Below are 23,730 nucleotides of genomic sequence, written 5' to 3'. Positions count from 1 at the left end.
AGAATAAACGCGACCTGCTCTCATGAAGTTCAAATTCAAATGAAGAGGTAGACAATGATCATATAGTCATTCAAACAAATATGAAATTATAACTGTGGGCTATGTGAGCGTACGATAGATACGAGGGTCCTGTCCAGTTTGGGGAGTGGGGTAGTATAGAGGGGTCGGGGAAAGCTGCTCCAAAAAGGGGATGTTTGAGCGCCAGGTGCCTCACAAAGCCATTTTATGTACTGTCGAAAACCCTGCAAGGTGGCTATTCCCTTTGATAAAGCAGAAAACGGGCCCAGATTGGGGAAAATTTACCCAAAGTCACACGGCGAGCTGCAAGCAAAGTCAGGAGGACCTAGATCCACCGGATTCGAAGGGCCCCGCTTTCCTTGGGCAGTGCGGCAGGTGCGGGATACCCGCACGCAGCTCCTAACCGCTGTGTGGTGCAGGGCGGGGCAGGGGTGGAATCGACGTGGGCGGAGCCTGAAGTCTGACCCCGCCCAAGCTCTATAGGTGAAAGGGCGGCCTTGGGCGTGGAGACTGGGCGGGGGCGGGGTCTTTTCGGGGTGGGGGTGGAGCCGTCCCTTGACTCGTGGAAAGGGCGGAGCCGGGATCTCACCCTGTCCAAAAGGAGCCGGAAGCGCTCAGTGAGTGTGCGGCCAAGGGCGCTTGCTTGGCTGACCCTGTGCACTCAGGTAGAGGCGGCGGCTCCGGGTCCCGGAGGTCCAGTGGGCAGCTTCAAAGGTAGGGCCCAACCCGGGCCTGCGAAGAGGTACCCCTCTCCCTGTCCCGCTTTGCCCCGCCCACCCGTCTTGCCTTTCAACCCTCATTCCTTCCTGTTCTTGGGCCTGAGTCCATCTCCAGCCATCAAAAGGGAACTCTCAGAGGTTGTGGAACTCACTTCGCCATTGTTCCCGGCCCAGCGGCTGCGGGGGGAGCCCCGGACACCCAGAATGTGGAATTAGGAGTTCAGGAGATGTAAACACCTTTCAGGAGAGGCTGGCCAGCATTATCCCAGGCTGTCTGTCCTTGGGGAGGACACCCACCGTCTCTGATCCTGAGTGTTCCCAGTGGCAAAACAGGGTCTGACTCTTGCTGTGTCTGCCCTGAGACTGGCGTGGTCGGATGGGGCAGCTGTGAAGGCCCCTGGGAAGCTGGGGTTGGTTTTCTCTCTTCCAGAGCTGTAGGAATTCTTATCCTCCTGCTCCCTCTGATCCTAGGTGGAGAGCCCTGCCCCCACCACTCCCTAAATCTAGGAGCCCAGAAAAGCTGTAAGATCCTACCCAGGGAACCTTGCTCTGGCTTTCCTGAGTGGAGTCATGCGCTGGCTTGGGAGGCCGGTGGATGTTCCCAGAGTGGGCTCTGAGGTTTGGGCACCCTGTGAGGCCTGCCTGGAGCCCACCTGCTCACTTTGCAAACAGTGGGGCCGCCATCATGCAGGACCTTGAGTGCTGAGTTAAGAAGTCTAAACTCTTAACTGTGGGTGGGACAGTGCACTGGAGTCTGACCTGTAGCGTTGTCAGGACCAGCCTGGGTGAGTGGGGCTGTCACAATGCCAAAAAAGATGCTGCTGTTGATAGGTGACATGTGTGGGCATTTGCTGCATGCTGGTGCTTTATGTGAATTATGTCATTAATTACTCATGCATCCCTTATATTATCCCCATTTCAGAGGCTGAAAATGAGGCTCAGAGAGGTGAAGAGACTTGCCTAAAGTGACAGCTAGTACATGTCAGGGAGGGATTAGAATCCAGTCTGGTGCCTAACCCACAGTTAGACCATCCAGGAACTAGGCATCCAGTAATAAAGCCTTGACCTAGGACCACAGGAGGAGAAAGGAGGCACCGGATGAGCAGGAGATTGGGGAATAAGATTCAGGAGGTTTGGGTGGGGTGCCCATAGGTCCTGACTAAGGGTTTTTTTGGGGGGGTGAAGTGTTTGATTTTAGAGATGTTAGCAGGGAGTGCAGGGTGGCATAGGGGAGCCATGCAGAGCTCCCCTCCATCTGGAGAAGACCAAGGAGGCAGAGCGGGGTCCTGGGGAGAGGAGATGCCTGCAGGGATGGGTGCCAGCAGAGGAGGGCAGTCCAGGGCCCGGCTCGCAGGAGTCCCTCCAAATGCTGAGCCAGCAGATGTGGGGGCCTCCACTCATGGGGTGGGGGAACAGGGTGAGGAGTGGATTCAAGGCTGAGAAGGGTTTGAAAAACTGAAGCTTTGTTTCACAGAAGGGGAAACTGAGGCCAGTGAGGTCCTTGCCGAAGGAACACCCCACGGGTGGGTCAGCATAGGACCCAGGGCCTCCAGGGGTGACACCTCTGCCACTAAGCTGTTTCTGTTACCTCTGTGGCTCTCAACCAAGGCCAATTTTGACAGTGTTTGGGGACAATTTGATTGTCACAACTGGAGGGAGGGTACCTTTAGTATCCAGAGGGTCGAGCCCAGGGATGCTGCTAAACATCCTGCATTCCCCCCACAACAAAGAACTGTCCAGCCCCAAATGCCAATGATGCCCAAGCTGAGAAACCCTGTACTAGGTCCAGCTGAGCGTGACACGCTTCCCCCCTCCCCGCCTCCCCCAGCTCTTGTGCCCTCAGCAGGGCTGCTAGCTCAGGCTCGGGCCTCCAGCTGGGTGGACCTTTGCCCCCACCTCTGGCCTGCCCCTCCCAGGGTTGCTCCTTTATTCCTGGAAGCTTCTAGAGTCCTCTCTGCTTTTCCCGGGCACAGTGGCCTAGAGTCCTACCTACCACATATCTGCCCTTGTCAGTCCGTCTGTCTATCTCCCTAGACTTACGTTCGCAGTTTGGTGTTAGGTAGGAAGAAACAAAAGTGGAAACTTTCACATAGCACAGAGTAGGTACCTTGCAGGTAAAATATCTGTTAAAGTGGAGTGACGTGTTCAGGGTCCAAAGAGCTTCATCTTATTCCAGTTTTCACTTTAGCGATTGAAACTGTCCCTTACCATTGTTGAAGCTCCACACTGCCAGCTAGCTCCCAGGTGCTGCTGGTGCTGCTGGGCGGGGACTGCCCATAGAGGGCAAGGTGCTGCAGGGCTGTGTGAAGGGGGCCGTGGGCCGGGCTGCCCTCTCTGCAGCCAACTGTGTTGTCGCTGGGGACTGTGGCGTGGAAGGAACCATGGTACCAAGTCAGGAAACCAGGGCATGAGTCATCACTCCCTCCCCCCATCCACGGCTTCTTAGCTTAATAGAGTTTGGAGAAGTCACTTAACTTCTTTGAGGGGTGGTCTTGCATGGCAGGTGGTCTTCTAGGGATTCTGATTCAGGGGCCAAGAGGGGGAAGTGCCCTGGGGAAGTGGGTGGCCTGTGTCCTGGCACCCAGAGGGGCTGTGGGCCACGGTCCTGGCCAGCGGGGAGGACAATGAGCTGAAGCTGGCAGGCGGGCACCATGCCAGCGTGGAGGCGGCTCCCATTCGGGCTCTGGCTTTTCTCTGTGGCTGCCGCGGCCTCCTGCTCCTGGCTCACCCAGCTGTGCCTGGCGTGGGAAAGCTGGAGGGACCAGTCTGGCTGGGAGGAGGAGGAGCAGCTTTGGACACCTCAGGCCAGCCCAAGGCCTGAATGTGGGTCTGACGACGGGGGGTCGGGGCTGAGAACCATGGCCTAGAGACCCTGGGGCCAGCTGTGGGCCGTGGACGGACTCCCTATCCTCCAAAGGAAACTGGGAAGGACTTTGGAGTTTGGAGTCTTAAACTGGGAGCTCCCTCCACCCACAGCTGTAAGAGATGCCCTGCCTTGAGCCTCTGACCACAGGAGTAGAGCTAAGTAGAGCCTTGGGTACCTGGGGCCCTCCCATCCCTAGTTCCTCACAAATCAGTGATAATGGACCAGCAAGGCCCCTTCCAGCTCCTGAGGCCAAGAGGCAGCAAGACGGCTGAACCCATTTCTCAGATGGACAAATTGAGACTCCTGCCTCCTCATTTCTTTGGAAGATACCAGTCTTGAGGGCTGTTGTCTGTTCCCCAGAAGGGGCCAGGGCCTGATATACCACGAGGCTGCCTGCCCCGACCCCAGGGAGGGGTGCCCACCTCCTCCTGCTCCCACAGCTAGGCCTTCCTAGTGGCTCACACCAGGGTTCTGGGCCCCAGACTCAAATCCCAGCTCCCTTCCTTCCTGGTTGGGAGATCCTGGGCCAGTCGCTCCGCCACTCCTGTTTGTCAACAGGCCTCCTGTTTGTCAACAGGAGTAATGACACCTGCTCGGCCAGCCTTGTAGGTTGTTGTGAAGAGAAAATACACCATCATTGAGTGCCGCGGCCCTTATTACTCACGGCATTTAGAGGCTCAGGGAACCCCAGCCTGCCTTACCCTGTGCCCTCATTTGACAGATGTGGGCGCCTGGAGCAGGCAGGCAGCTGTCCAGGTGTCCCCCGGCTGGTCAGTGGGTGAGCCAGAGCTAGGACCCACGTCTACAGGCGCCTCCCGTCCCGACTGCTGCCTGTCTTCGAAGGTGTTCCGAGGGCAACACATCGTAAGTCTGGGAGCCCCGGGGTCAGGCTGCAAAGCCTCTTTCCAGAGGGAGGAGTCCCAGGCCTTGGCTCCAGCACCATCTGCCACCCCTTGCCAGCCCCAGCCATGAACTACGTGGGTCAGCTCGCGGGGACCGTGTTCGGGACGGTGAAGGAGCTGTACCAGGGCCTGAACCCGGCCACGCTGAGTGGCTGCATTGACGTGCTGGTGGTGAAGCAGGTGGACGGCTCCTTCCGGTGCTCGCCCTTCCACGTGCGTTTCGGCAAGCTGGGTGTCCTGCGGTCACGGGAGAAGGTGGTGAGTGCTGGCGGCCGGCCGAGGGACCACTGCTGGGTGGGCTTTGGAAGCCTGGGCGGCCACTGCAGTCCCCGGAGAACGCCCAGGTCTCCCATGGGTGAGGATGTGTCCTCTGGACAGGCCTCCCTTCTTTTGTATTTTCTTGAATGGCTTGGGGTTGGTTTGGGGTTTGGGACCGAGAGGGTCCCTATTTCCCCCCTGGAAGCAGCGTCGTGGAGTGAGACCTGGCTGCAGCTTACCAAGAGCCTACCCGTGCGGCCTTGGTAAGATGCTTCACCTGTGCACCTGGACACGCTTTCATCTGCCTGGTGGTTGAATAGGAGCCGATGACACCATCCCCGGGCCAGGCCTGTGGGTGACACTCAGGGGTCATTTCCATCCCCAGGAAAACTGCACTGTGGTCCCTGAGCTCAGGTGAAATAGGACAGAGTTTTCAGTTAGCACTGAGGTCTGGTGTGTGATGAGGTTTGACACACTGAGGTGGCCGTGAACTTCCAGAATCCAAACAGGACAGCATAACCATGTGGGAGGCAGTACCGCTGAGCGATTAAGAGCTTGGGCTGCGAACTCAGACTCCGGGTTTATAGCCTCATTTCAGTACTTCCCAGAGAGTTACTTAACCCCTCCAAGCCCCTGTGTCCTCGCCTGTACAGTGGGGCTAACCGCAGGAGCTCCTACAAGGGGAGGGTGTGAAGATTAAACAAGACACTCCAGGTAAAAGGTGATTCTAGGTGCCGAGGAGATGGTAACTCGTGCCACTGTCAGTGCACTCACCAAGTGTTTCTGCCCTGTCCTGGGCTGGGGACTCAACAGCGACAAGAGGAATCACGTCCTGGTTCTTACAGGGAAAGAGGGGAACACAGAAACCAAGACACAAACAAGCCCACCGCGACCGCAATCGTGCAGCGAAGCCCGGGGGATGGGGACACTCGGAGGGCGGTCCCAGCACATGCGGGGCTCGTGGGCAGCAGGGGGACCGTGTGCCCTGGACCGGCCGGGAGGCCAGTGCCCCAGTGGCCTGGAGTGTGGCAGTGAGAGCAGGTGGTGGGGATCACGCAGCCCTTGCACCATCACGCCTCCTTGCAGGTAGACATCGAGATCAATGGGGAGCCCGTGGACTTGCACATGAAGCTGGGGGATAGCGGGGAGGCCTTCTTTGTCCAGGAGCTGGAGAGTGACGAGGTAAGTGCCTGCCCCTTCACTATGCCCCCTCCGGGCAGAGCCTTGGGCTTTGTCACTGTCCCCACCCCTGGGAGCACCCCGTCAGCGTCAGCAAGGGTCTGATGCAGGGGGGTGGGTTGATGCTGGCATTCATGATATGCTATTGGAACCTGGGGAGAATTTGGCGGGGTGTGGGGGGGGCACTGGAAGGGGCAAGGGCTTTTTTCCCAGGGAGAAAGTTGGGGAAAGTGTCTCAGAAGAGGGCACTTGAGCTGGTCCCCGGAAGTGTGAGACGGTGGCCTTCCTCAGCAGCTTGGAGGGAAGGAGGTGCGGAGCGGCCTGGGGCTGGAAAACATGAGAAGGCTCGTTCTGGATGTTCTGGATCCGAGGCCAGCTCCACGCAGCTGGAACGGGGAAGTGTGCGGGTGGGGGGTGAAGAGAGGGGCGTTCGCAGGAGGGAGGCAGGCCCCACACAAGCAGCAGAGGTATTTAAATAGTTGACTGAGCACCTACTGTATACCAGACAGTGTGGTGGACTCGGGTGAGGGGTGACACCTGCCTTCAAAGACGGTTCCCAGTCTCGTCTGCGAGGCAGACACATAAACAGCAGTGGGTGATGAAACTCTTTGATCACTGCAGCGGAGGGGGTTGGACGGGTGCTGAGGACAGTCAGGGTAAACTTCCTGGAGGAGGTGACGCCTGAGTCTTAAAAGGGAAGTAGGTGTCTCGACTGAGGTGGGTGTGGGCAGAGATGAGAGGCTGGTGGCCAGATTTCTGCCCGGTGTGGTTCACGCAGTTCCTGGGGCTGAGGCTGCTTTATCTCGGAGGGAGCTCGGAGGCCAGCAGCAGGCGCCTGTGTCCGGCCCCCAGGCCTGGTTTCCCGACCCCAGTGGGCCCGGAGACTCCGGCAGAGCTCAGGCTGCCAGGCCAGGGGAGCGGCCCTCCTAAGCTGCAGCTCCCACAGCCCCACCGCCCCTCCCCTGGTTTCCTCCACAGGAGCAGGTGCCTCCCCGCCTGTGCACATCGCCCATACCCTGGGGGGGCCTGTCTGGCTTCCCCTCGGACTCCCAGCTGGGTACGGCCAGCGAGCCCGAGCCCATCGTCTTGCCCGTGGCCTGCACGGGGAGGAAGAAGAAGCTTCGGAGGAGGAAAGCGAGGCGGAAGGAGGACATGGTGGCAGACGATTCTAGTTCTGAGGACCTGGAGGCAGGCGCTGAGAGTGAGCCGTCCCTGCTGGAAAAGCCGAGGCTGGAGCCCCCAGGGTGTGTGGGGACCAGGTGGGGGCCGAGGGTGGGAGCATGAGGATGCCAATGGGGTTCAAGCCCTGTTTGCTCTACTGGTGCTGTGTGACCCTGGGCAAGGGGCTTGACCTCTCTGGGCTTTCGTTGCTTCACGTCCCCAAGCCCCTGATGTCCAGGCCCCCATGCCCTTGTCTAGGGGGCCCTGTGCTAGCAGTGAACATTTATTCCAATGTGGTCCCTCAGCAGTATCCAGTCGGAGGGGGAGTCCTCGTCACAGCCCACAGACATCCACCCCTACTCCGATGGCGAGTGGCCCTCCCAGGCCAGGTGAGAGTCCCAGTGGGCTGCAGGCGGGGCCTCAAGGCCAAGGTCTCAGAGTGGTTTCCATTTACAGTTTTCTACTAAATAACGACTTAGAACACATTTAATGTTTTTACCAGCCACTTGTATATCTCCTTTGTAAGGTGTTGAAGTCTTTTGCCCATTAAAAAAACATGGAGGTAAAATGCACATGACATAAAATTTACCATTTTAACCATTGTGAAAGTGCACCATTCAGTGCGTTTCACACATCCCAGCGCTGCGCCGCCATCTAGCACAGCCCCTGTCTAGTTCCAGAACTGTTCCGTCCCCCAGGTGGACACCTTACACCCGTTCGGCATCACCAACTTGCCCCTCCCCGCCTTCGTAACTGGACTGCCTTCTTAGTGTGGATTTGTAGACATCCTTTGCATGTTTATGCATTCTGGACCCAACACAGGCATAAATATATGTTACGAACATTTTTTCTGGGGCTGGGGTGGGCAGCAGGCTGGCGTGGGGGCGTCTGAGTTCTTGTTCCCTGCAGCCTTTCATCAGGTGGGCTGACGTCCCCTAAGAGCGACTCGGAGCTGGAGGTGAAGACCCCCGAGCCCAGCTCCCTGAGAGCCGAGTCCCACATGCAGTGGTCCTGGGGCAGACTGCCCAAGGTGAGTCCCTCCGCGTCAACCCCTGTCCCTGCCTTTCGGGGGCTCCGTGGCCCCTGGGGGGAAGGACTGGAGTGACTGAGACTTGGGCCCCTTCCCCAGGGTCTTGTGGGGTGTGGGGGACAGGCCCTGCGTCGGCCTGGCCCCCAGCCTTCCCCATTTGTCTGACTACAGGTGGCCAAAGCCGAGTGGCCCGTGTCCTCGATGGCCCCTGATGGCAGCGCCCGGGCCATCGCTTCACCGCCTCCGGGAGAGCCCAGCACCCCCGACCTTCGGCCTGACACAGAGGTGCCCGCTCTGGCGGGCCCCTCTCTCATTGCCCCCGAGGGAGAAAAAACCAACATGCCGAGGTCCAGGGATGCAGGCCTCTCTCCTGCCTCAAAATCATGGAGCTGGGCCGGTCTGGAGGGCCTGGCTCCCACCGGCCAGCCAGAGGGGGTCTCGAGCAGGAAAGGTGAGCGACGGCTGGATGCCCCCCAGTGCCTCCCCGGGCTCGCGCTACCTCCTGGGTGGCCTCTGGGACATCAGGCATGTTTTAAGCACCTACTGTGTGCCAGGCACTGTGTTTGGCACCAGACCTCACAGGGCTCACAATCCAGTGGGGCAGACACATGGCGCACACCTAGCCAGGAAGCAGGCACAGGGGTGACAGGCGACAGAACACTGGGTGGGGTGGGAGCTGTTTGCACCGTGTGTAAGACAGGGAAGGTAAGGTGAGGTCAGGTGAGGTCTCTGTGAGTGGGTGATATGCAAGCTGAGACGTGAACAATGCCAACCTGCCAGGTGAGGCTCCAGGAAGGAGAATTCTAGACAGAGGGATGGCCTGTGTCAGGGTCGTGAGGAAGGGGAGAGACTTCACGTGTGGGAACCGAGGCAGCTGGTGTGTCTGGAGCAGGGCAGGCGAGAGGGCAGGAGAGGGAAGTGGGGGCATGAGTTCCCGGTTCCCCGGCTGGGCTGTCTCCTGAGCGCCTGGGGGGGCCCTGGGCCTGCGCCGCACCGCCCGAATCGGTAGCCACTAGCAACTTGTGGCTGTTGGAAGTTAAAATTAAGTTGCCTCTAAAACCCCATTTCTCCATCACACCACATCTGAAGTGCGTCCATGCTGGATGTGCAGCCCGAGGGCATGTCCATCGCTGCAGAAAGTCTACGGGATGGCAGTGCTTTAGGGCGCTCGCAGGCAAGGGGTCACCTACTGCCTACACTACTGAGTGCGTGTCAGGTCTACAGGCGTGCCCCCCTCTGTCCTCAGGCTCCACGAAGAGAAGCCAGCACCTGGGCCCCAGTGACATCTACCTGGATGACTTATCCTCCCTGGACTCTGAGAATGCAGCCCTTTACTTCCCCCAGAGGTGCCTGCATTCTGGGTGCCAGCTGTCTCGGGGTGGGGCCCATCAGGCCAGGGGTTGGCTATCAAGGGTCTGGGGGGGGGGCAGGCCCCTCCTGCCAGCCTCCTTGTATTCATGTCATTGTTGGCCCTTCCCCACTCCCCGCCCCTGCCCTCCAGTGACAGTGGGCTGGGAGCCAGGAGGTGGAGTGAACCCAGTAGCCAGAAGATGCTGGGGGACCCCAGCCCTGAACAGGAGCCAGAACCCACCTCGGACCCGATGAACGCGATAGCGCTGTCCCTTTGTGGTGGACTAGCCGACAGCCGGGACATTTCCCTCGGTATGTCTGACCGTGAACCCCTCCAAGGACTGGCACTGAGCCTGGGGCTGGGTGGGCAGCAGAGGCATGAGGCTGGCCAGGCGCCCCTGCCTGTGGAGCCCACGCTCAGCCAGCAAGGGTGGGCATTCCCAAGGCCCCAGGAACCCAAGGCTTGATGCTCAGCTGTGACTTGTCCTGTGAATCCAGGACGGCCAGTGCCTGGGGTGGGAGCAGCAGGTGCAAAACCACAGGAAGGGAGGGGCCCCGTGGGAGGCCTGAGTGGTAGGGGTGTGGAGGGACCAGGAGAGGCGAGGCAGCGGTCACACGTGGTGAGGTGTCAGCCCACCCCCTCACGCTCTGCCCTGTGCCCAGAGAAGTTCAACAAGCACATAGTCTCCTACCAGGACCTCGCCCACAACCCTGGCCTCCTGGAGGACCCTAACCTGGTGGTGAAAGTCAATGAGAAGTAAGTACTGGGGCTGGGCTGCTGGCCGCCACAGAGGGTCGCCCCGCCCCCTCCGTGGCGCTGCAGCTCCTGCGGCCCCAACACCGCGTTCCGTCCCTCCAGGCACTACAACTGGGCTGTGGCTGCCCCCATGGTCCTCTCCCTGCAAGCCTTCCAGAGGAACTTGCCCAAGGTAATGGTTTGAGCCCACGGGGCCCCCAGCAGAAAGTGGCCACAGTCCGGGGGTAGGAAGCCCTTAGCCAGGAAGTGGAGGGTGGGCAGTGACGGGCCTGGGGCTGACTGGCTGCAAGACTCACTCTGGGGGAGGAGTCCACCGTCCCCCTGAGCCTCCTCCTTGCTGTGTGGACAAAGCCGCGCCCTCCCCTGGTTTCCTGGCTTCGTTGAATCCCACTGGGTTGGGACCTTACTCCAAAGGAGCTCAGGACAAATCAGAGGGGGATACACATTCGCCAGGGACATGCCTTCAACAGTGGGCTGCAACCTGGGAGATGAGGCTTTGGGAGGTGGGGGTCCCACTCCTCACCTTACCCTGCGAACCTCTCCAGGCTGGGCTGCGGGCGCTCTCTTGCTTTGTCAACACACGTGTGTTGCGTACCTACTGTGTGCCAGGGACAGTCGTGCCCTCAAAGAAAGCCAGTTCATCAAAGACTCAGCCAGGTGAATGTGAAATTCACCGCGAGCACTGGGAAGGAGAGATCTGGGGTGCTTTGAGAGCCTGCGACAGGGAGGTTCGCTGAACAAGTGCCTGCTGGGTGGAGATCGGAAGGGTGAGGAAGCCCTAAGCAATCAGGAGGCAGGAATAGCCTGTGCAGGTGCTCAGAGGTGGGAAGGAACCCAGCCTCTTCGGTCCCTCCCAGAACCTCCACCCGGTGCTGACCTGCCCCTGCCCCTTCTGCCCTTCCAGAAGCAGTCCAGGGCCCTGCCCTGGTCTGCTGTTCTCCACTTGATTAGAGTTGCCCAACGGACATCACTTAACCAGATGCAGACCGCTGCTGCCTCCCTTTGGTGATGCCCAGCTCCATCCTCTGGCTGGCTCTGGGTCTGAGCTAGGACCACGGCCTGTGGGAAGGCAGGGGGTCACCCTCCTGCCTGGCTGTCCTCACCTGGACAGACCCACCGCCAAGGCCCTTGGGAGACACTTCCGGCCTGTTCCCAGCTCAAGCGGGTGCCCTGGCCGACCCACCCCAAGCCTATGTCCTCCTAATTTGGGGCACCATTCTGTGTTTGTAGGAAGCACAAATCTAGTCAGTATTTTTCACCAGGTCATGCAGCCCCCACCAGGTGGTAATGGTAACATACAGAGGGAGTCGTTCATGGGAATCCCGGACCTCAGGAGTTGCCTGTGTTGGTCTTGGAGGTTGAGGGGAGTACTGGCTGCCACTTGGTGGCATCATGCAGGGAGTACCAGATCTCGAGAAACTCCCAAAGCACAGACTCACCAGATTGGGAGGTCGGGCCGAGGTTGAGCTAGAGGTCAGGGGTCAGGGCTGGGATGGAGCGGGGCTGGGCAGGAGTGAGCCTTGGCGTCCCGCATGAGCTGCGGGAACCACAGGAAGGAGGTGGGTGTGCTTCCTCAGCCTCCAGAGGTCGACAGCACCTTGTGGTGGTCAGCCCCAGACTCTGGGCTCACGGCGGCCCCGAGGGCAATCAGAGGTGAATGCCATGGCCTTTCTCTGCCCCCAGAGCACTGTGGACAAGCTGGAGAAGGAGAAGATGCCCAGGAAGGGTGGGCGGTGGTGGTTTTCCTGGCGACGCAGGGACTTCCCGGCCGAGGAGGTGGGTGGTTATGGTCACAGGGTGGGGCCGGGCCAGGCAGGGGCTGGTTGTTCACTAGACGAATGTTCATCCCACAGCAAAGTGCCCAGAGGGAGAAGACCACGGCCAGGGAGCCAAGGGGGTGAGTTGATCTCTCGGCTGGGAGCCGCAGAGGCCTGCCCTCGGAGGGTAAGGCGGAGCCAGCACCCCGCCCCCCCAGTCACTTCTACACCCATTGTTTTTCCTGCAAAATGTCCCCATTTCACAGAAGGGGAAACTGAGACTTAGAGATATACCAAAGGTCCCACAGCTGAGAAATGGCAGAGCTGGGAGGGGCGCCCAGACAAGGGGCCGCCGCATGAAAGGCGGCAGGGCCTCCCCTCTCCGCCTGGGGCCTGCTGACCCTGCTTCCCTTTTACTTATGAACTGACCCAGAATGCCCAAGGTTGCGGGCGAGAGGGCAGGGGTGATCAAGGATGAGCCAACTGAAGCCAAGGCAGGTGAGGTTGGGAATAATCCTCAAATACATTTCTAGGTTTTCTGACAGACATCTCCAAGTCAGGCGCGGGCATCCTGGACACGGGGAGGTGCCAAGGGCTGAGAGCCCAGGCCCTCGGCTCCGGCTCCGCCATCGCCTTTCTGGGTGCAGACCGCCAGCCCAAATCTTTCCCTGCTACTACCTGGAGGGTGGTCCCTGGAGGGAGGGGTTTCTGACCCACACCCCCAGGTAGTCTCTGGAGGGGCAGGGACCGGCCCAGGCTCCCTGTGGCCTGGGGCGAGGGGTGTCTGCCGGAAGTGCGGGGCCTTGGGCTGGGGGAGGGCTCCTGAGAGCTGGGCTGCCCGCAGGGAGAAGACGGATGTCCTGAGCAGCGAGGATGACGCCCCAGACAGCCCCGTGATCCTCGAGGCTCCCTCCCTGCCACCCTTGCCTCCGGCCTACCCTCCCACCTGCAAGAAGTCCCTCCGCCTCTCCTCCGACCAGATCGTGAGTGTGCCCGCGGATGTGTTGGTGTGCAGACGAGGGTGGGGGCGCGCCGTGATAATGCTGTCCCAGAGCCCTACAGGGCCCGGAGGAGGAAGGGCCCCACAGAGCCACGCATTCACCAAAGCCCAGGATCCATCCCCTTTGGCCACCTCCGTAACAGCTCCTGCTTGAATACCTCCGGGGGCAGGGGGCTCACTTCTTTACATGCCAGTCCATTTGTCTCTGTCCAGTGCTCTCACTGGAAAAGCCCTCTCTGTGCCTGAAATACCGACCTGCAGTGGGTCGGTCGGCCCCGGGCCTGCCCTGGGAAGCCACACGAAAGGAACCAGTATGGATGACGGGCCTTCAGACTGGCCCCAAGTCACATCTTTGCCCTTAGTAACTGGTGGCCCCCGTCAGAAGAGTGCCTTCTCCCTGAGTGTGACCCCCTGAGTGTGGTCAGGGAGGTGCCCGGGGGGACCCGGCCAGCCTGGTGCCGAGCAGCTGCCACCTGTGTGGTACCCTGGGGCTCACCCCCGCCCTGGCTGAGCGCTGCCCTGACCCGTCTCTGTGGACCAAGGACGGGGCCAGGGTCTCTCTCTGCAGGGCGTCTCAGGTACCACAGCCCCTGTGATGGCCCCCACAGGGCTCCTGCCATGTGGTGGGGTATTTCCCTGCCTAAGGTAATGCCATCCTCGGGGCTGATGTGAGAAACTCAGCAGGAGCCACAGGCCAGGCCTTGTCCCCCCGCCCCAGCCCCCCGGCATGGTGCAGGCCCCGCAGCACCCCTCCCTTCCTCCTCGTGGACACCCTCTGCCCACGTGGGCGTGTCTGTGTCTGGCTCTCTCTGATGGGCTCTGCCAGGTCCTCTGAGTCGGGAGGGAGAGGAGAGCGAGAGGCCCAGCTGGGGGCTGAAGGCCACGGTGTGGGGTGGCAGCGGGCAGACAGTGCCCGGCTGCGGCGGATCACAGCTCCCCATCTCTGCCCCGCCCCAGCGGCAGCTGAACCTGCAAGAAGGCGCCAACGAGGTGGTCTTCAGCGTGACAACCCAGTACCAGGGCACCTGCCGCTGCAGGGCCACCATCTACCTGTGGAGGTGGGATGACAAGGTGGTCATCTCGGACATCGACGGCACCATCACCAAGTGAGGCCTGGTTGGTGGGGGAGGGGAGGCCTAGAAACTTGCCTCCCTCTGTGCTGGGGGACAGGGGACAGGGGAGAGGCCCTCCCAGTGCACCTTGCTGGGGCTGGGAGCGGGGCCTGGGAGCGGGGCCCCACGTGTGGAATGTGAGGGCCACACGTGGCTGCCTTGGAGTGACCCCTCCCCTGGGATCCAGGTCCGATGCTCTGGGCCACATCCTGCCCCAGCTGGGGAAAGACTGGACACACCAGGGCATCACGAGTCTCTACCACAGAATCCACCTGTGAGTGCCAGCGCTAGGGCTGGGCAGGGCCCTGGGGCGGTGGGGGGTGGGGGGGGTGGTGCCAGGACACGTGAGGTTGACATAGCCTTGGCCCTGGGAAGCCAGGCTTGGGGACCAGTGGGGCCCACAAGGGAAGCAACCAGGCCATGTCCAGGAGAGGAGACCCACCTACTGGGGCTCTGCCTGTGGTCTGGGGTCAGAGTCTAACTGCTGACCTTCGGGCGACAGAGGACGTCTGCAGACTTGCTCAGACCCTCATCCACCTCGGTCCATCTTGGCGTCGGGAGTCTGTCCATGCCCCTCCTACTGAGCCTGCCTCTCTCCAGCCCGGCCTAGCAGTTCTCCCTACATCCCCTCCCTGCAAAGGCTTCTGGGTTTGGAGGCCAGAGCCCCAGGCTTGGGCTGAGCTGGCTGAAACCAAGGAGACAGAATGGCTGATGGCTGGTCCCTCATGGCTCTGTGCCACCTGTCCCCCACCCCCAGAAATGGATACAAGTTCCTGTACTGCTCAGCGAGGGCCATTGGCATGGCAGACCTCACCAAGGGGTACCTACAGTGGGTGAGCGAGCGGGGCTGCGGCCTCCCCAAGGGCCCCATCCTGCTGTCTCCCAGCAGCCTCTTCTCCGCCCTGCACAGGTAACCCCCCTACACGCTATGAGCCCACACCCCTGGGGGGAGTGCGGGCCCAGTGCCCGCCCAGCACGAGGCCTGTGTCCCCTGGCCCTGCCATCCTGCTGGCCTCCCCGCCTCGGTGGCCTTCCCTGACCGTGGCCCCGGCTCCCCAGGGAGGTGATCGAGAAGAAGCCAGAGGTGTTCAAGATCGCCTGCCTGAGTGACATCCAGCAGCTGTTCCTGCCCCAGGGACAGCCCTTCTATGCTGCCTTCGGGAACAGGCCCAACGTGAGTGTCTCCTCCCTGAGGGCCGAGGCACCTCTCCCTGCCGTCCAGCCCACCAGCCTCCCTGTCTCCCACAGGATGTCACTGCCTACCGGCACGTGGGCCTCCCAGAATCTCGGATCTTCACAGTCAACCCCCGGGGAGAGCTCATCCGGGAGCCCATGAAGAACCACAAATCCACGTGAGGCCACACCCTGCCACGGCCCCCCCCCACGCCCCAGCCCCCCTTGGGCCCCCATTCCACTGCCCCACCGGGGACTGCTCCTCGCCCACGGCTCCCAACACCGTGCAGTCTCTGCCGATGTGACCGAGGCCGTGGCCCGGTGGCGGTTCAGGCTCTCAGTACCGGCCCTGTCCTGCCCACAGGTATGAGCGGCTTGGCGAGGTGGTCGAGCTCCTCTTCCCGCCCGTGGCCCGTGGCCCCAGCACAGATCTGGCCAACCCTGAGTACAGCAACTTCTGCTACTGGCGGGAGCCACTGACTGCTGTGGACCTTGACGCCCTGGGCTGAACCTGCTCTGGCTGCCCCCTCCTCCCTGGCCTGGCCTGGCCCAGAACTGGGTGTCCCAGGGCACAGGGGGTCAGCAGCTGGGTGCTTACAGGACCAGCCCAACAGGGAGGAGGGGGCCTGAGGGCCGGCTGGCAGCCTCTCTCCTCCCTGCCCTGTCGCCTCTGCCAGCCGAGCTGCAGGGGCTGGGGCAGCTGCTACAGGCCTCAATGTGGCCCTGGCCTGTGGCCATTAAATGATTGTCACCTGGGCCCTTGCAGTGTTCTCCGTGCCTTGACACCTTGACGTCTCTGTCCCTATCTCTGTGGGACTCACCTCAACTCCTGGCAAGGCAGAGAGAAGAGGGAGGCCCCGCTGGGGCTTGAGAGCCATAGGCTTGGGGGAGGCTGGTGGCGGCAGTGAAGGGGTGAGCAGATTAGCATCTGGGAAGAACACGGTGCTCCCCCCCGCCCCCTTTGGGGAGCCTGGACCGTGCATGCCCTCTGTGGCCAGACCCTTACGTAGCCCTGGCCCCTTCCCACAGCTCTTGAGCCAGACGCCTCAGCACATCCCCTGAGGATGCAGCCACAAACCCTGCCAGACAGGTGGGGGTTGGCCTGCCGCCCTCCCCTAGCCTTTGCTGGTCCGTTCAGTGTCCACACAGCTGCTGAGCCGGCTCTTGCCCGAGGGGCTGCAGGAAGCAGGGCTGACACCCCACGGCAGCCTCCCCTCCCTGAACAGCACCACCATAGAGAGCAGATACCCTTTGGGGAAGAAAGTACTTTTGGAGAGGCTAAAAGCTTTAATCCAGGCCTGCCCTCCCCCAACAGCACCACAGTGGAGGGCAGAATACCAGATGTCGAGAATCGAGAAGGGAGGGCTACAGGGACCTGCAAGACAGCAGGGCAGGGCCCGTGCTGCTGTGGGGAAACTGAGGCCAGGAGCCTCGGCAGAGACGGGCATCAGGGTCTCTGGGACTGCGCAGGCCAGACGGACACTTGCATCTGCAGACTGTCCCTTGGCAGTGTCCTACCTGCATTTCTCATGACTCCGTGGTCACCCAGTTTACAAGGATGTCTGAAACTGGGCCTGGAGCCCTCTCCTTCCAGCCATGGCCTCCGGCCCAGGGCCTGGCCTCATTCGGACCGTGAGGCCTAAAGATCTCCCCCAACACGGGGAGGAGAGGACTCTGTGGGGACCAGAGTGCCCGGACAACATCTTTGGGGAAGAGAAGGAAAAGCATACATTGCTGGTGGGGCGGGGGTGGGGGGGGTTCTCCAAACAGATTGCCTGGACCCAGTGCCCTCCCCTGGGAATCTACAGCTGCCTAAGCCCTCACCTTGGGAGAGGACTGAAAGGAATAAAGAGAACTCTTGGCTGACCTGTGTTTCTGCGCCATCCTGAGGGCCTTTGGGGTGGTGGAAACCTGGTCCTTGGTTCAGAAACAGCATCAGTGAAGCTGCCATGTGTGAGGACAGTGCCAGTGGCGGCACCCTCCTGCAGACACTGAGCCCAGGTGGCTGGGGAGAAAAGCTGAGGGGACAAAGGACCAGAAGCCTCCATGGGGCCTGCCTATTGCCTGTGGGCAGAGGGAGCCGTGGACAGGCCACCGTCTGCGGATGGACCTGCAGTCTGCACAGGCGCCGACTCGTGTGTCCGCAGAAGAGCAATTGGTAAACTGGATTGTGAGGTCTCTTGGGTCCACCCTGACCTTCAGGCATGTCATACCCGCCCTGACCGCTATCCTGAACTGTCCTGCTGGTGCAGCACTGAGCATATGGGTATTAATGTCAGACAGTCACGTGGAGCTGGACCGAGACGGTGCCTTCAGTGGCCTCCAAAGTGGCATCTGTGCTGGCCAGAGGCTGGGAGGCGTGGTCTGGGCTCTGGGGTGATGTCCCCAGGATTGGTGGGATCTGGGGGTCGGGTCCTGTCCAGCCCACCTAGTTGGCCTGCCTGGGCCTCGCCTGCTCGGCCAGCTGGGCCCGGCAGTCTAGCAGGTCATCCCGGAGACGGGCGATGTCCTGTGCGTGCTGGGCCAGCGTGCGGTTCAGCTGGTCCACATGGCCCCATAGGCCTTCCCTGGGCCTGAGTGACTCTGTGGGCAAGCTGTCCAGGTCTGCAGCCATCAGGCCCAGCTTCCCACACACACCCTCCACTTGTGCCACCCTCTGGTCAAAGTGGCCCACCGCACGCTGGAGTTTCTGGGCTGTGTCCTGGCAGCGGCTCAGCCCGCCAGCCACATCGGCCACCCCGGCCTTGAGTTGCTCCAGCTCCCCCCGCAGGCTCAGGACCTGCCGGTGGCCAGCACGAAGCCGTGAGCCTTGGCTGCTGACCTGCTCCTGGATGGCGTGGACCTCAGCCTCCACCTTGCGTTCCCGCTCATCCAGGGACAGGTTGGTGGCCAAGAAGGCATCAGAGTACTGGCTGACGGAGTCGCTGAGGCCTGTGAGTGATTTGCTCACGGAGTTCAGGTTGACCTTGAGCAAGGTGATCTCGCCCTGGAGTGAGCTGCCCGTTGCTTCTGCCATCTGCCCCTGGACCTCTGCCACGGTGCCATTGAGCTGCTGGAGCAAGGCCGTGTGGCTGGCCACCTGGTGCAGAAGGGCCTCAGTCTGGCTCTGCCAGGCCCTCACCTCTGCCACGAGGTTCTTCAGGACGGCCGAGGTGGTGCTGGGGGTGCACGAGGTCTCCAGTGAGACCAGCCGTTGCTCCAGCACGGCCAGCTCCGTCTGCACCAGGGGCCGTGCTGACCTGCCTGGTGGGGCGCTGTCGTGGCTTAGCTCCCCAGCCAGCGTCAGCATGCGCTCCTCCAGGCTCTGCACACGCTCCTCCAGCGTGGTCCTGAAGCTGCCTGTACCCCATCCGCCCTCCTTCATCCCCAGACAGCAGCCCCTCCCTCCATTCTCTGTCCCATTGAGGGTCTCCAGACCCTCGAGAAATCCATCCACACCTCCCTGCAGCATGGCAGCAGAGAGCCGAGTGAGCTCATCCCTGGTGGTGGGTCCACGGCCCCTTTGGGCCTCAGTGACGGCCTGCAGGCTCCTCTCGAGGCCGTCTACGCGGGCACTGATCAACGCTAGCTGGCTGCAGCAGCTGCCCCTGCCAGCCACACTCAGGCCCTGCAGCTGGGTCCCCAGCTGTGAGAGCTCCCGGCGCAGGGCCAGCTCCCGGCCATCCAGGCTCTGATGCAGCCTCCGGCTGGCTGCCTGGCCTTCCTCACACTGCTGCCGCACCTCCTGCACCCGCAGGTCGCATGCATCCTGGACACCCTGCAGCTTCTGCTCGAAGCCATCCAGCAGGCTCCCCCAGAGTCGGTGCAGCCTCTGGTCCACGTAGTCGTCCAGCAGGGCCAGAGAGGTCAGCGGAGATGGGGGAGCCTCCCGCAGCCGCTGCAGGTGGGCCTCGTGGCCGAGGGCCATGCCGTGCACCTCGTCCAGCAGCTGCACCTTGGTCCGTAGCGTGTTGCTCACCTCTGTCACCTTGCTCAAGATCTCGTCCAGGGGAGGTGCGAACGGCCCTCCAGTTCTGTCTCCAGGGTTCACGAACCCCTCAGGGATGACTCCAAAGCCCACAGGGGTAAGAGGAGCTCTGGGGCCGCCAGCCATCCTGTTGGGGTCCTCGTGGCTGGCAACCAGGCCACTGAGAGTACCATATGCTTGTGCCAGGCGCTGGACCTCACCCTCCAGGCGTTCCAGGCGCTCACCAAACAACCCTGGGCCTTTCCTTCCTAGGAAAGAGGAGGAGAGAACCCCAGGGCTGTCACTGGCCTGGCTCGCTCACCATGTCCTGTTGTCAAGCCACTCAATTTTCTGTTCTAAGCCAGCCTTGCTGGGCATAGTTCCATCAGCTCTGGGTGGGGCCTGGGGACTCACCCATTTGCCCAGCATGGGATGCACCCTCCCTACCCCTGCCCAAGCTCTGCTGGCCTGGGTAGTGGCCTTCCCACCTTCCCCCAAAACCCAACCACGTTGGTGGGGTCTCCATGGACAGACTCACCGTAAGGGCTGGGGACTGCTCTGCTGGAAGGAGGGGGCCTGGGGCCTGGGCCCAGCTGCCTGGAGGGAATCTGGGGCTCCGGCTCCGGCTGGGGTGGGGCAGCCCCGTGGTCTGTGAGGTGCTCAGGGCAGCCTTCTCCACTGAGCCCAGGGCAGCAGCGCCAGGAGAGCTCCGTCACCATCTTGTAGCCGACCTTATATTTGGGTCTGAGCAGCGTGCGGTACCTGGGCCAGGGGTGGAGAGAGGTCAGAGCTCTGTGTCCGAGGGCTGAGGCGCCTTCCTGCTGGCAGGTGACCGTGCCCCCTGGCTGGTGTTCAGGGCCACACTCAGACTCGTGGATAGGGTCTAGATGTCTTCCCACCTCTACAACACCCCCAAGAGTCTCCTTTTTCTGTGCTTAAGGCGACAGGGCCATGGGGTGGAAGCAGGCCTAGCCATGGCTCAGAGATGGGTCAGGGCAGAAGGCAAGCAGGAATTTAGTCCAAAGGCCCACAGGACCACCTAGACCCCTTTGAGCTCATACTGCCACCAGAAATCTCACTCTGGCTTTGGTGGTACCTTGAAGAATTCTGACAAAGCCCTAGCCCCTTCCCTGTGGGTGGGTGAGGGGTACTGCCCCATAGCTGGGGCAAGCAGCCCCTCTCATTGCCTGGGAGGGGGCACTCTGGGCTCCCACCAGCTTCCCTTAGTCCTTCTCACTGCTCCCCAGACTACTCTGGAAACAGCTCTGGTCACAGAGGCTGGTGAGAGGGCGCCTTGGACTTTGAGCACAGAGGCGAAGGGCCAAGGGGGAAGGCAGAGCAGGGGCCACTCCTTCACCTGTTCGGCATGTACCCGTGCACCTACTGAAGGCAGGCCTGGGCATGCGCTCAGGGGTCCCGTGCAAACAGGTTTGTTTTCAGACCTGCGTCGGAACCTCTCCAGGCACAGAGCTGTGCCTCCTGCCTGTGTGCGACACCACGTGTCCTCTCTCGGCCCCGTCTGTCCAGCCGGAGCCCACTGGCCGGCTCCCACCCCTCACCCTGACCTGCCTCCTCCATGGTCACCACAGCCCTGCTTGAGTCTGCTCAGGGTCCCTTTGGCATCAGCCACTGCCAGTGTGGCCCTCTGTTCTCCCCTGTCCCCCACACCCTTTGCCACGGCTTCTTCCTTGCCTGGTGCTGCCTTTCCCCTAGAAACCCTCCCCTGGTCCCCCTACAGGCGGGGCTCTGACCCGAGCCTGCCCCTGACTCCTCCCTGGCTCCCTCCTTCCCGCCAGCGTGGGGGCCGGAGTCCCCTCCCCAAGGAGTTACAGCCCTTGGAGAGCTGGCTGCTGCTCTCTGCTGAGGGCAGGCCTGGGGGGTGTGCCCAGGGATCCTGAGTGGGTGGGGTGGGGGTGCACTCACGTGACTGTCCCGGGGCACTTGGGCCCCCATCCACACTGTCGGTACTCAGCCTTTATGTAGCTCTCTGCTCCCTCCTGTAGGACACAGGTCACATTCCTGTGCACCACGTAGGCGCAGAGGGCCCTGCAGGGAAGAATGGCATCCTTGGAGTATCTGGCCTGGCCGGGCCCACTGGAGCTCCCATATGCACGCCCCCACCCTCCATCTGCAGGCCTCAGTAGGAGAGGTGACCGCCCACCTTTCCTCTAAACTTCTCCTCCGGCCTGGGAGCCAGCGCCTCTGCCTGGGGTCCAGCCCTGCCACTGGTCTCCCTGATCCTGGCCTCCTCCAGTTGTCACTGGGCTGAGCCCATACTGAACCAGGAGCCTGGTGCAGCTGCCCTTCCTTGGTTTGCCCTCTGCCCTCCCTGCCTGGAGGAGAAGCTCACCCTGGATTCCCCACCAAGAGCCTTGCCGCATTCCTCATCCTTTCCCGACTCCGTCGCTGGCTCTCAACTCATCTCAGCATTCGAGGCTTCTGGGGTCTCGATTTAGCGCTTCAGAGCCTTTGAGACCACACTTCTCTCTTCTCCCCTGAATGACTCCTGGGGAACTGAACCCCACCTTGTAGCTTTCTGACCCCTGCCTCTGTCCCTGCTTCCTCATTCTCAGATCACTTCTTCCACTGCCTCCTCCAGGAAGCCTGCTCAGCCATGCCCAGGCCCGCTAAGGGTCAGCTATGGGCTGGACACGCTCTTCCCTACAGAACCTCTCAAATGCAGCCAGGGTTCAAACTCAGCTAACACCCCAGGCAGAGCCGCGCTCTCTCACCTGGTGGAGGCCAGCTGGCAAGCCATGGCCTACTAAGGACCAGAAGCTGGGGCAGGCCACAGGGGTTGGGGTAGCGGTTGCCTGGCATAAACCAGCCACCAGTGGGACTGCTGTTGGGCTCTGGAGCCACAACACGAACCCAGGACTCCCAGCAGCTCTGTGACTCAGCCACGTTGGGGCTACCAGGGAGCTGCTTGGGGCAGGCTCACCAAGGAAGAGGGCGGGCCCCCGGGCGCAGGGCTCCATCTCCTATCTGGCGGGGCAGCGGAGCGATGGGAGGCCCGGGCACCGTGTGTGGGAGAGCCCCGCGTGCTCGTGTGCGGACCGCCCTCCCTCCTCCCTCCACCTGGTCTGCTGCGCCCGGGGTTTGCACACAGCGCAGCTGGAAAATGTTACTTCGCTGGAAAGGTTTCCGCGGGCACTGCCAGGATCCCCGCCGCCGCGCCAGGCCCCCTCAGCTTATTTTTCTTCGCCAGTCCCGCAGCCTCCCGAGGCGTGGGGCGCCCGGCCGGCAGAGGCTTGGCCCCCGGGAGCCGCCCCTTCCGCGCCCAGGCCTCGGTGGCCAGCACCCTGCCTCCCCCGCGCGCAGTCCAGGCAGGTGGGAGCTGCGGCGCGGGGCCCATCCCTCTCACTTCCCGCCCACCGCGCGGCCCGCGCTTACTTGTGCGGCCCCGGGCGCAGTCGCGGGCGCCATCCCGTCGTGTATAGGCTGTAGCGGGATGCACCAGGCGGCGCGGGCCGCGCGAGGAGCGGGGTGCCCTTGGCCTGCGCCCCCGAGAGCAGCGCCGCGACGGCGCACAGCCAGACCGGCAGGCGGCGGCGGCCCATCGCCGCCCCCGGGTCCCCACCTGGCCCCGCGTGGGGCCCCCGCCGGTGTCCGCCCGCCGCGGCGCCCCGCCGCTCGCTGCCGGGGTCCCACCGCTGCTTGCGGCTCCCGGAGCTTGCTGGCCCCGCCGCCCGGCGCTTCGCAGAGGCTGTGTCCCGCGGAGTGGCCGGCGCTGCTCGCGGCTAGGGCCGCGGAGGGGAGGCGGGAGGCGGGCTCTGCGCGGATTAGCATAAACTTGGGGCCGCGTCGCTCTCCTCCGCCGGCCCCCTCTCTGCCGCCAGCCCCCCGCCCCGGCTCCGAGCTGACGCGCGAGGGGCCGCCCGAAAGCAAGAGGTTAAGGAGGGAGCAGCCCCTGGGCGGTGGGGGCGCGGGCCGTCGCGCCCTGGGAGACTCCCCAAACACACCCATCCACCGCCGGGCCAGCATCCAGCGTGCACCGCCGAGCCGCCCAGTCAAACCCCTGGGGCCAGCCTGCGCGCGGGGCTCTGCAGGAACCGCCCACCCACCGTCTTGACACACTGGTCTTAAAAGGCGATGTGCGCCTGGGGACCGCGGTCCCGGGCTCCGAAGCTAAGAGGACGGTATTTTGAGGCGCGCCAGCAACACCTCGGCAGCCTCCTACTTGTAATGGGGCTCAGACCGTCCCCTGTTGGCTAGCTTTGCCCCCGTGTACCTGACATTGTCCGAAGGTGCCCAGGAGATCTGGTAACTCAATTATCCCCTCCCTGGGCATCTTAATTCCTCCTGGCCAAGCCTCTGCAACCCGGTCCCGTGGCTAGGCTGTCCCTCTGGTTTCCTGGGGCGGGGTGTTGGGCGGGGGGAGGGTCCCATGTTATCTCTGTCTCTTAGGCACGGGCTGCCCTGAACCCCCAATGTCTCTCACCTTGCCAGCCCAGGCAAGGACGCTCTGCTGCTTTCTGTGTAGCTAAGCTCTTAGCTAGCTG

General features: G+C 62.1%; 2 protein-coding genes across 4 annotated transcripts; one reads left to right on the top strand and one right to left on the bottom strand.

The window, feature by feature from the left end:
• Positions 1–618: 618 nt before the first annotated feature.
• LPIN3 (lipin 3) lies at positions 619–17,148 on the top strand. Of its 3 annotated transcripts, none has more exons than XM_045833162.1 (21): positions 619–732; positions 4,325–4,467; positions 4,564–4,763; positions 5,850–5,945; positions 6,921–7,186; positions 7,409–7,492; positions 8,013–8,133; positions 8,305–8,584; positions 9,380–9,479; positions 9,635–9,795; positions 10,147–10,240; positions 10,343–10,412; positions 11,924–12,016; positions 12,094–12,137; positions 12,842–12,980; positions 13,955–14,103; positions 14,297–14,383; positions 14,867–15,019; positions 15,169–15,283; positions 15,358–15,461; positions 15,647–17,148. In XM_045833162.1, the coding sequence occupies exons 3-21, from the start codon at positions 4,572–4,574 to the stop codon at positions 15,789–15,791; spliced, it is 2,493 nt and encodes an 830-aa protein (XP_045689118.1). In that variant the 5' UTR covers positions 619–732; positions 4,325–4,467; positions 4,564–4,571; the 3' UTR covers positions 15,792–17,148. The 3 variants fall into 3 exon arrangements, with proteins under 3 accessions (XP_045689118.1, XP_045689119.1, XP_045689117.1); XM_045833163.1 differs by having other exon boundaries at positions 630–760; positions 7,412–7,492; XM_045833161.1 differs by having other exon boundaries at positions 630–760.
• A 114-nt stretch (positions 17,149–17,262) lies between these two features.
• On the bottom strand, positions 17,263–22,788 carry EMILIN3 (elastin microfibril interfacer 3). The gene is made up of 4 exons (XM_045833164.1): positions 22,622–22,788; positions 21,152–21,274; positions 19,767–19,990; positions 17,263–19,497 (listed from the first exon to the last, which is right to left on the bottom strand). The coding sequence occupies exons 1-4, from the start codon at positions 22,786–22,788 to the stop codon at positions 17,711–17,713; spliced, it is 2,301 nt and encodes a 766-aa protein (XP_045689120.1). The 3' UTR covers positions 17,263–17,710.
• Positions 22,789–23,730: the final 942 nt, after the last annotated feature.

The sequence above is a fragment of the Phyllostomus hastatus genome, unplaced genomic scaffold, assembly GCF_019186645.2.
Source record: "Phyllostomus hastatus isolate PE091 unplaced genomic scaffold, TTU_PhHast_1.1 phas_contig_17, whole genome shotgun sequence".
In the NCBI taxonomy this organism is placed as follows: domain Eukaryota; kingdom Metazoa; phylum Chordata; class Mammalia; order Chiroptera; family Phyllostomidae; genus Phyllostomus; species Phyllostomus hastatus.
The sequence above is the reverse complement of the archived record's forward strand: the minus strand, read 5'-3'. Positions and strand labels throughout refer to the sequence as shown.

Coding starts and splice junctions, on each gene's coding strand:
- LPIN3 (XM_045833162.1), top strand. CDS start 4,572: ATGAACTACGTGGGTCAGCTCGCGGGGACCGTGTTCGGGACGGTGAAG. Junction 8,585..9,379: donor GGGGGTCTCGAGCAGGAAAG/GTGAGCGACGGC, acceptor CTCTGTCCTCAG/GCTCCACGAAGAGAAGCCAG. Junction 14,384..14,866: donor CTCTACCACAGAATCCACCT/GTGAGTGCCAGC, acceptor CCCCACCCCCAG/AAATGGATACAAGTTCCTGT.
- EMILIN3 (XM_045833164.1), bottom strand. CDS start 22,788: ATGGGCCGCCGCCGCCTGCCGGTCTGGCTGTGCGCCGTCGCGGCGCTG. Junction 19,991..21,151: donor AAGTGCCCCGGGACAGTCAC/GTGAGTGCACCC, acceptor CCCCTGGCCCAG/GTACCGCACGCTGCTCAGAC. Junction 19,498..19,766: donor AGCAGTCCCCAGCCCTTACG/GTGAGTCTGTCC, acceptor CCTCTTTCCTAG/GAAGGAAAGGCCCAGGGTTG.